Source organism: Plectropomus leopardus, chromosome 6 (assembly GCF_008729295.1).
Source record: "Plectropomus leopardus isolate mb chromosome 6, YSFRI_Pleo_2.0, whole genome shotgun sequence".
NCBI lineage: Eukaryota > Metazoa > Chordata > Actinopteri > Perciformes > Serranidae > Plectropomus > Plectropomus leopardus.
The window spans coordinates 35388446-35398838 of NC_056468.1; the positions used below are offsets into that span (position 1 = coordinate 35388446).

Sequence of the window (10393 nt, forward strand, 5' to 3'; positions counted from 1 at the left end):
TGAGATATTATGAGATTATATGAGATTTTTCTTTCTTGACTCCTCTAAGACAGTAAACTAAATATCTTTGAGTCATGACATTTTAGTGCGCCATTTTGGGAGATTTTTCACAATTTTCTACCATTTTATAGACCAAATAATTAACTGATTAATGGAGAAAAATAATCAACTAGTTAATGAAAATAAAAATGCTATAATCATCAGTAGCAGCTTTATAAACCTCCATATAGTCAGACGACAGGATTCTGATTACAAGTAAAGATATTATAAAAGTAATTTCTTTAAAATTCTCCAATTTAAGACAACATTTAGACCATGAAATCCATGAACTGAACTTCTTTAATGAAAATGAAAACAAAAAAAGCATACAGTACACTCTCCCCTTACTGCAGTTTTTGACAGTTTTGATTTGTGGCCCTGTTCATTTATCTGCACAAGTCGTAAAATCAGTTTTTACATTCTACCATGAACATTCATCAACACTTAAAACAGCACATCACATTACATCAGGAGTTAAAACATCGACAGCGGCGTTTACATTCGGTCAAAGCATCGGTTCATCGACAGCACTCGAGCTTTGTCAACAGTTTGTTTGTGTCACGTGATCTGATTAAGTTGGTTTGAAGGTTCCTGAGTTGAATATTGCTTTAGACACTTGTGCTTTCCAGTCAGGCTGCAGCGAGGAGCAATTCACCAAAATCCTGCTAGCAGGTTATTTCATCTGGTTCAACTTCATAAAACTTCATTGCTGTTTTAAAGTAAGAATTTTTTTGTGTGTGTAAATTAGACAGATTATCTGCCTGGCAGATTATTGGGGCCTATATTTTCATTTTTCCAAATATTTGCACTGGCATTTTATTTTAATGATCGTCGATGAAATTAATTAGTAAAAAAGTGTGCATATTACACTCAACCAACACCAGGAGTGGCAGTCTGCAATACCTGCAACGAAAGTGTCAGCATGTCAGGAACTTTTACTTCATAAAACCTCAGGGAGTTATTTTTATTTATTCATTTTGATTGAAATTTTCGCTGAACTTTGTTTAAATGCCTTCAGCAAATGTTTATCAAAACTGAAACTTTCAACATCATACAGCAGTTCCTGCCAGCTTCATTTTTTTAAGTTTTGTTGGAGTTTGTTATATTTCAGATTCTAAGTTTCCGACAGAAATATCATTTTTTATTTTTCATTTTTTATTGTAAATGCAAGTTGGTTCCAAATATCAGTTTTAGGTCTTATTAAGTACTAATAATCAGTATCGGCCCTGAAAAACCAATATCAGTCCAGCCTCTAGTATAAATATGGTTTTGTGGAGAGCTGTTGCACAGTGACATAATGAAGTATTTCGACTTGGTAATTAACTCTTTGAAACGTGAGCAAATGAGCTTGATTTCTGTCAAAAACATGGGAAGAAGAAGTGACCCAAAAATGAGCAAGAAATGAGTAAAAATTACAAGAAAACTAGTTTAAAAAAACAAGAAAAAGAAAATTAAAAACAAACAAACAAGGAAATGATCTGGAAAAGTTATTTTGCTTTTTCCTTTTTTTTCTAGATATTTTTCCCTATCTTTTTAAAAACTAATCTCTAAAACTTATAATTTCTTATACTTTTACTGTTTACTACAGTTCCCATTTCCTCTTGTTTTAGAAAGAAATTGCATCAATTTGCTCACCGAAAGCAGCACAGAAAAGTGATTTTTGTCCAGGTTTCAAAGGGTTAATTGGATGAGATTAAATTCCCATGTTTATAATATTTATAATGCAATATGTATTAATATTGCCATCCATCCATTTTCTTCCGCTTATGCGGAGTCTGGTCAAAATTAATATTGCAATATATAAAATTATACCATTATAAAGGCTTAATCCAAGAACATGATGAAAGTTATTATATTTGTTAATTAGCAGAGAAAACATTAAATATTGTAAAATCCTGCACTTTTTCTTTAAAGATCATCTATAACCATTCAAAATCAGAGGTTTCCAACCTTCTTCTTTTTATCTTGAGAGCTTTAAAAACTTAATTTAGGTGTAGTTAAAAAAATGTATATATAATTTTGTGACCCCTATGATTTGCCCTGTGACCCTTTTTGGGGGCCCCTGACCCCAGGTTTGGAACCATTGACTGAAGCCAAAAACCCATCAAATGTGTAACAGCAGGAGAATTAACAACAGGTGATAAACTTCAATTTACGGGCTAATTATTTGGAGAATAAATTATTAAAACTTGGTATTATCAAATTGTATGTCATATTCTCTTGGTGCTTTAAAATGGAAAAAGGTTACTTAGTGTATTATATGTAATTATGTTTAAATAGGGATTATATACCATCAACATACCATTACAGTGTTATAGACAGATTGTAAAATGTATTTAACTCTTAATATTTATGATAGCATATCTGAGAGCGCTTTAAATACAAAGCTACTTCAGTATTTACATTCAGAGATATATTATAAATACGTTCTTTACCCGTCGTCTGGTTTTACATATTCAAACATATTAACATGTTTATATATATATTTATATATATATATTCAAAACTCACATACATCCATATGTACAGATAGTAAATATATTTACATCCTGTAGGTCACATCGTCGTGAATGTGCCGGTGCTGATGGCCTGGTTGAAGTCGCTTTGGAGCACGTTTAGATTCCCGAAGGCAGGAGAAGTATTGCTTTGTGTTTTATTGACGTTTTTCAGAGTGAGTTGGGTCAAACAGAGTCTCGTCTGCGGCCTCTTCTCCACTAAAACCTGACCTGGACTTGACAGGGTGTTGCCCGAGGTGTTTTCTCCTCCATATTGCTTTCAATATTGCTGCCGTGTCTCGTGTTGAGGAGGAAACCCGGAGGAGCGGTGGCGCAGTAATTGAGAGGTGTCGGCAGAGTTTAATAAGGGTGAGGGATTAAACAGGAGGTCGAGGCTGCTGCCAAAGTCTGGTCTCGGTACGTCGGCGGGGTCAGAAAAGATCCTGAGGGCCCAGGTGGATGATGATAGGCGTGGCGATGGTCTGCGGCTGGTAATAGGCACTGTCGATGTACAGGCCGCCTGCAGACGGGAGACACCAATAACCAGGGTTAACAGAAATAATCATCAGCACTCATTATCGATCCTTTTTCTCCTCAACTCTGATGTGATAAACATGAAAAACTGCATGTTGGGTTGATTCTGTAATCAGTGAAAGTTAAAGAGCACAGTTGAAATTCAAAGCGCACTGCACCGTGTCGTAGCTGCTGTTATTGTTGTAGCTGTTCTCAGGAGGGTTAGAGTAGCTCCCAGGATGCTTAGCACTCAGGGGAAACAAATGGATTTGGTGCAGCCTGTCACACGTATTGACCTCTATCAAGGACAGCAGAGGCTGCAGCAGCGCCACAAAGTTGTTCCTCTCAGCTGGATTCTGGGTGTTTGCTGTCAGATTTAGAAAGTGGTCAAACCAAACCGATAATGACGAGTGAAACAGCTGGATACAGCTTCAACTCAAATACTAAACTCTGACTTTTCTGGACATACTATAGTATAACTCTTTTGTCATGATATACAAATTTTGAACATACTATAATGTGTCTTTTCTGGCATTCTATACTACGACCTTTGTGGAAATACTATACTATGACGTCGTTTTGGACACAGTCTCCTATGACTTCTTTCGCATACTGTACTATGACTTTGTTTTGGACATAGTCTACTATTACTTTTTTGGCATCCAATGCATTAGTTTTTTAAGAAATTCTATACTTTAACTTTTATTGGCATACTATACTATGATTTTTTTTGAACAAACTATGACTTTTTGGACATAATATACTATGGCCTTTTTGGACATATTGTACTATGACTTTTATTGCATACTGTACTATGACATTGTTTTGGACATAGTGTACCATGACTTTTTTGACATACTATATTATGACCTTTTGGACATACTGTACTGGGACGTTTTGGCATACTAAACTATGACCTTTGTTGACATACTACTTAATACTGTATACATACTTAGTCTACTATGACTTCCTTGGCATACTATACTTACTAGACTTTTTTGGGTATACTATACTATGTCTTGGACATACTATGTGTTTACTTTTTTTTGCATACGATACCATGACCTTTTAAAGAAATACTCTGCTTTGACACTTTTTGGACATACTTTAAAGATTTTTTTGACAAACTATACAATGACTTTTGGACATGCTATACTTTGACTTTCTTGAACATAAAAAATCTCCCAATTTTTGACTGTTTTTCTATTTCTCTTTAATGGTCTCACTACAGTCCCTATATCAGCAGCTTATTTGGTGATTACTTATTATAATTGTTGATAAAAGTAAACAACCAGATTCGTCTTTTCGGAGCGTCTCAGTGGACACGAGCTAAAAAAAGAGCATGCTTGATACCTAAATTATAGATCAGGACCCTATTTAAACGACACTAATAACTAAGAATTTATTTTATTTTATGTCATTTTATCTTATTTTATTGTGTTTTATCTTATTTTATTTTATTTTATCTGATTTTATTTTATCCTATTGTGTATTGTGTATTTCTTGTGCTTTTTATCTTGCTGTGCATGATTTTGGAAACCTTGTGTTTGTTTAAAATCGTGCTATAATAATAAAGTGGATTGGATTGGATTCCAAGAAATTTAAGTTTCTATCACACAAATCAATAACAACAGGTTGAGTAATGCAAAATATTATTTTATGATAGAATATACTGTTGCAGGCAATAAAATCCTCTTTTGAAAACAGACTTCGAATCATAGCTGGATGTGTGGATAGAGGATGCAAAACTCATGATTAAACTTTTAGGAAACACAAGTTACTCAGCTGTTGACAAAAATATTAATTTATTTAAACAGGATATAACCTACAAACAGGTCAGAATAAAATTTCTCTCTGAAAAGAAAGTATTTCCACTCAACACAAAATGGCTCAACAGCTCAAATACTCCTCAACAGCAAATGTAAACGTGGACTTTCAACATCCGAACGAAAGGAAAAGGTTTCTCAGTGCAAACCGATTTTTGTAAACCTGTTTTGTTTTTATCGCCACAGAAACTTAAAACATCATAAGAAAACAGAAATCAAAATACAAAACAACATTCACATACATGAGTGATAATTAAAGGAATAATTTACCTTTTGACAAAGAAGCTCTTTGATCAAACCCATTTTGTAGTCTACTCTCAGTTTTCTATCTGTCAGTGTGGTATTATTTATTTCCTTACAGTGGCTGTCTCGTTAGTTCCCTGCAGCTGATAATTATTATGCTTATGCTTTCTTATAGTGACTATTTTAATTTTGCTATTGTGGTTGTTGAGTTAGTCCCCAAACAGCAGGTGTTTAGTACCCTAGTATGATAGATTACCCGAGATGATAGTTTTTTTTTCTACTTTGACTGTTTAATTTCATATTGTAGCTATTTACTTGTTGGTGTGTGGTTAGTAATTTCTTTAGTTCTCTAAAACATATTTAGCTCCTTACAATTAAATAATTTAGTTCCCTGTTTTACACTTAATATACTTTGTATGGTAGGCCCAAAGCACAGAGCTAAAGGGAACGTCGAAAACATGCCAAGTGACTGGAGGTTTGGCTCAGTGGGTAAATCAGGCGGTTAGTGAGCCTGAGGTTGCAGGTTCAAGTCTTATCTGGGACACGTGACTTTTAAAGACTGCTGTCTAAAGGGAACGCTGAATACATGAAGTTGGTGTGAGAGACAAGAAGGATAGTCAAGAGACAGAAAGTTGTGGGAAAGACAAGAAGTTGAGTTTAGAGACAGGAAAGTCAGTCAAGAGACAGGAAGTTGATATGAGAAACAGGAAGTTGGGTTGCGAGACAGGAAGGTTAGTCAAGTTACAACAAGTTGAGAGACAGGAAGTTGAGTGAAGGTAGAAGATGATGGGAGAGGATGAGAGTATAACAGGTGAAAACAAGAACAGTACAAGGGTCTGACTACTGAATGTCAAAGTAAGATGTGAGGTAATTTATAAACTGTGATGCGATAACGTACTTTGCCCATTAAAGAGTACCGACATGTTTTAATATTCAAGTGTGCGGTATTTTGTTTATTTGTTTGTGACACAATTGTCTCCTGAATTTTCATATACTGAATACTAAATTTTTCCCTGCCATGAACTTGGTTAATTATCGGCCTGATTCATATATCAGTCGAGTTTTCGACAGAAGTCACTGCTGATACTGAATTTTCCCTTTCAACACCATATGACCCTTATATCAGCAGAGCAGACAGATATCAGCAGATATTTTATTTTATTACTGCCATAAAATATAATTTGGCTGTAGATTCATACAGTGTAGACACTGATTGTGACATTGTGGAAAAATTAATGCACATAAAGTTGATTGATATTTCGTTTTGCCCTATAAATCGAGCAAAGGCGTCCAGAAACAGATAAAACCAGTATCGGCAGATGTGTCTGTTGAAATCAAGGATTATCAGCCTGACTCATATATCAGTCGAGTTTTTGACAGACGTCACTGCCGATACTGAATTTTCCCTTTCAACACAATATGACCCTTATATCAATAGAGTAGACAGATATTAGCCGATGTTTTATTTTATTCATGGCATAAATTATAATTTGGCTGTAGATTCATACAGTTTAGACACTGATTGTGATAATGCAGAACAAGGTAAAGCACGCAAAGTTGAGTGATATATTGTTTTGGCCAATAAATCAGGTGACGTTGTCCAGAAACAAGTAAAACCAGTATAGGCAGATGTGACTGTCGAAATCAAGGAATATCGGCCTGACTCATATATCAGTCCAGTTTTCAACAGACGTCACTGCTGATACTGAATTTTCCATTTCAGCACCATATGACCCTTATATCAGCAGAGCAGACAAATATATCAGCTGTTATTTTATTTTATTTATGCCATAAAATATCGTTTGGCTGTTCATTCATACAGTTTAGACACTGACTGTGATAATGCAGAACAAATTAAAGCACGTAAAGTTGAATGATACATTGTTTTGGCCCGATAAATCAGGTGAAGTTGTCCCAGATGTATCAGTGGATATTTTATTTCAGACATCACTGCCGATACCAGACAACAATCTTTAAAAGTCACCTGTCCCGAATATGGCTCGAACTCACAACCTCAGAGATATCAACTGACCATCTAACCTACTGAGCCAAACCTCTTGACACTTTTTTTTGGCGTTCTATTTCACACTCTTGTTTGGACAGCAGTTTTTAAAATTCTCCTGTCCTGGATTAAGTTCAATCTCACAACCTGAAACACTCTTAAAAGCTAATCCAGCTGACACTTTGACTATTTTCAAGGTTATTTTTCCCTTTGTTTGTTTGGACAGCTGCTTGTAAAAATCAGCCTGCCCTGGCTGGGATTTGAACTAGTGACCTCATGATCACCAGCCAAGTGCTCTAAGCATCTGAGCTAAACCCTCAGTCATTTTGACTCTGCAGCCGAGCCAACATGATCCAACTTTTGCAGAAATGACCGACCACTTAAGCTGGAGTTCATCAGTATCCCGACATACGTGGGGGCATGAGGGCCCTTTCATCACTGCTTGCAACTTTAACTTATTTAGTTTGCTTACTTGGATATATGGTTGGTGTTTCCAGTGGTGGATGTTTTATTTGTTCTCTAAAATAGGATTTTATTTATTTCTCATAGCGGATGTTTGTTTAATACTCTGCAGTAAACATTTAGCACTTTATTCTCTTCTTGTCAGCCTTTCTAACACTGCATTAAGATTTAATGATCAAAGAGCTTTTTTTGGTCAAAATCTGTTCTGCCAAACAAATTTCTAATGCTAATTTAATCTAATTTAATTTAATCTGGTTGCTAATGAGGGAACATGCTATACAACAATGGTACCGACTGGGTATACTGGTCAACAGTTTGTGGATTCCAGTGTTGCTTTTTGAAGCTTGTGTCATGAACACACAGTAAAAATCAGGATGTAAGACTGGTGACAAATTAAAGGAAAAGCCATTATGAATTTTGTGATGGGATGAACACCAATCTTTATAAAGATATATATTTCTCTGGTTTTTGATGATGGTGTTGGAGTACGCTGTTCAACACTTTGGCCCAAAATCTCCCCTCAGTGTTAAATTGGGTTGAGATCTGGTGACTGGGAAGGCCATCACATATGATTCAGATCATGTTTTTACTCACTGAAACATTTACTGATCCCTCATGCACTACAGATGGTGACACCGTCATCCCGGAAAAGATTCATTTTTCGGGTTTATTGTCTAATTTGTCACCTGTCTGTTACTTTAAGAAGCGACTTCCTGTGAAGTGGGTTAGGAGAGGTGAGGGTCCTAATAGGGGTAGAGGTGGGTGACGGGGTATGCTGTGGGGACTCGGATGACTGGGACAACTACTGAGGGCATTCTGGAAGGAAAACCTGAGAAAGAGCAAAGAAAAAGAAAAAAAGAACTGAAATGTTGGGATGTAGTGATGAATAAATGAAATGGATGGATTATTGATTAGTGACTGTGAGTTTACCGTAGGGAGGGAGGGCACCTGCAGGGCTGTAACCATAAGGAGCACCAAAACCTGTGAGGAAAAAGAGAAAAATTTTTATGAAATGAGCTAGAATATTTTAAAATAATTTTACTTTGAAATATATCTGCTTTCCTCCCCTCAGTCTTTTGATTATATATTGTGCAAAAAAAACCAAAAGCACTCTATATCAAACTTGTGTGGCAGGTAGTTTGTCACGCAGCTAGAATCACCTGGGGGGATGTATCCATGTGTGGGCGGGGTGCTGATGTAGGGAGCTCGAGGGATGACGGGGACACGTGGAGGTCTGGCGGCGAGGGCAGGGAGCGTCAACACCGAGGCTACAGGTCGCTTAGGCTACACAAACAAATACCAGTCAGCTCTGAAGATGATGCTGTTTGATTTAAAGCTGAAAAAACAGAAACACTTGATGTACTCACAGGGGGATTGGGTCTTTTCTTCTTGTTGCTTGTAGATTTGGAGCCGGAGAACAGGCTGTTTAGAGCAGCCAGCGCCGCGCTGGCTTTGGCTACTTTTTTATTGGGACCTGTCCCCCGAAACACCTGCTTGTCCACCTCAACCTGTCGCAACACACAGAGAGAGGAGGATGTTTCATGTTCAGCTGCCGTTCCTGGTGTTTTGTAAGTGTAAAGATGTTTGATATGCATGAAGCGATGAACATCAAACACGTCCCCTCCCTCATCAATTCCTAATAAAACCCTTTGAAAGAAAGACAGGAAATCTATGAAGTTATGTGTGTGTGTGTGTGTGTGTGTGTGTTCGTACCTCTATGATGAAGCGTTTATCGTAGCTGCTGCCACTCTCTGATATTAGCTCATATTTGAGGCCGCGGCGTTTCTCATTCAGCTCCATCACTGGGTTTTTACCTCCCGCCGTCAGAATTGGACCTGGAGCTCTGGACTAGAAGGGAGAGACATTCATGAAATATTCATAAATGTACTAAAGATTTTCTTTCGATGAGATAAATGTCTGTAATGCCAAAGATTCCTTTAACATACTTTAACTGGTGCTTCTGGGCCGACATATTGATTGATACAAATAAGACCTGTGTGATTTAGAATGACCATTAATGTTTTGTCTTTGTATTATTTTTATGTTGTCATCGTTTGAATTTACCTTCTCTTTATGTGTAAAGAACTTTCTAAACTTGCTTCAAAAATGCTATAAGGATTAAAGTCATTATTATTTTGCTGATTAACCATGAAAACATTTTTAATCTTCAGCCATTCAAAAATGATTCAAAATAAACTATCTTAAATTATGACATTTATAAGGCATTTTTTTAAAATGAAAAACTATACTATGGCATTTTGTTTGGAATTTGTAAAGACATATTATACTATGACATTTTAGGACATTTGTGACGACACACTAAAGTATATGGTGTGATTGAGGCATTTTTGATGACATAATATACAATGGCATTTTTGGGGCATTTTTAAAAGGTACAATGAAATAACAATTATGTAGTTCTGTTGATGATATACTGTACTGTGACATTTTTGTCAGGGTCGGGTGCAATGTGTGCTGGGCAGCAGCCGAAGGCGGGGACCATGGCGGTCCAATCCTCGGCGGCAGAAATTAGCTCTAGGGACGTGGAACGTCACCTCTCAGGTGGGAAAGGAGCCTGAGCTGGTGCGCGAGGTTGAGAAGTTTCGACTAGACATAGTCGGCCTCACCTCGACACACGGCTTGGGCTCTGGAACCAGTTTTCTCGAGAGGGGTTGGACTCTCTTCCACTCTGGAGTTGTCATTGGTGAGAGACGCCAGGCCGGGGTGGCAGTACTTATTGCCCTCCGAGTTTACATCGGTGGACGAGAGGGTAGCCTCCCTCTGCCTTCGGGTTGGGGGACAGATCCTGACTG

At 37.0% G+C, this 10393-nt stretch overlaps 2 protein-coding genes across 4 annotated transcripts in view; both read right to left on the reverse strand.

The window, feature by feature from the left end:
• Nucleotides 1–2582: 2582 nt before the first annotated feature.
• On the reverse strand, nucleotides 2583–9399 carry LOC121944877 (spermatid perinuclear RNA-binding protein-like). 3 transcript variants are annotated; one of them, XR_006105931.1, is made up of 6 exons: nucleotides 9294–9399; nucleotides 8948–9088; nucleotides 8741–8864; nucleotides 8511–8561; nucleotides 8267–8409; nucleotides 2974–3054 (listed from the first exon to the last, which is right to left on the reverse strand). XR_006105931.1 is itself a non-coding variant. In XM_042488818.1 (5 exons), exons 1-5 carry the CDS (start codon nucleotides 9378–9380, stop codon nucleotides 2966–2968), a joined length of 492 nt encoding a protein of 163 aa, XP_042344752.1. In that variant the 5' UTR covers nucleotides 9381–9399; the 3' UTR covers nucleotides 2583–2965. The 3 variants fall into 3 exon arrangements, 2 of the variants coding, with proteins under 2 accessions (XP_042344752.1, XP_042344754.1); XM_042488818.1 differs by lacking the exon at nucleotides 8267–8409 and having other exon boundaries at nucleotides 2583–3054; XM_042488820.1 differs by lacking the exon at nucleotides 2974–3054 and having other exon boundaries at nucleotides 6907–8409.
• Nucleotides 9400–10187: 788 nt separating this feature from the next.
• The window catches only part of LOC121944723 (spermatid perinuclear RNA-binding protein-like), a 117266-nt gene continuing 117060 nt past the window's right edge, over nucleotides 10188–10393 (reverse strand). Inside the window, exon 10 of the mRNA XM_042488612.1 lies at nucleotides 10188–10390. Coding sequence (XP_042344546.1) covers nucleotides 10188–10390 — 203 coding nt within the window. The remainder of the gene's footprint in view (nucleotides 10391–10393) is intronic.

What these genes read in the sequence shown, in the direction of transcription:
- LOC121944877 (XM_042488818.1), bottom strand. Translation starts at nt 9,380, where the DNA reads ATGGAGCTGAATGAGAAACGCCGCGGCCTCAAATATGAGCTAATATCA. An exon ending in AGAAAAGACCCAATCCCCCT is followed by an intron (nt 8,865 to 8,947) that starts GTGAGTACATCA and finishes TTGTTTGTGTAG; the next exon opens with CCTAAGCGACCTGTAGCCTC. An exon ending in AGGTGCCCTCCCTCCCTACG is followed by an intron (nt 3,055 to 8,510) that starts GTAAACTCACAG and finishes TCCCGTCTGCAG; the next exon opens with GCGGCCTGTACATCGACAGT.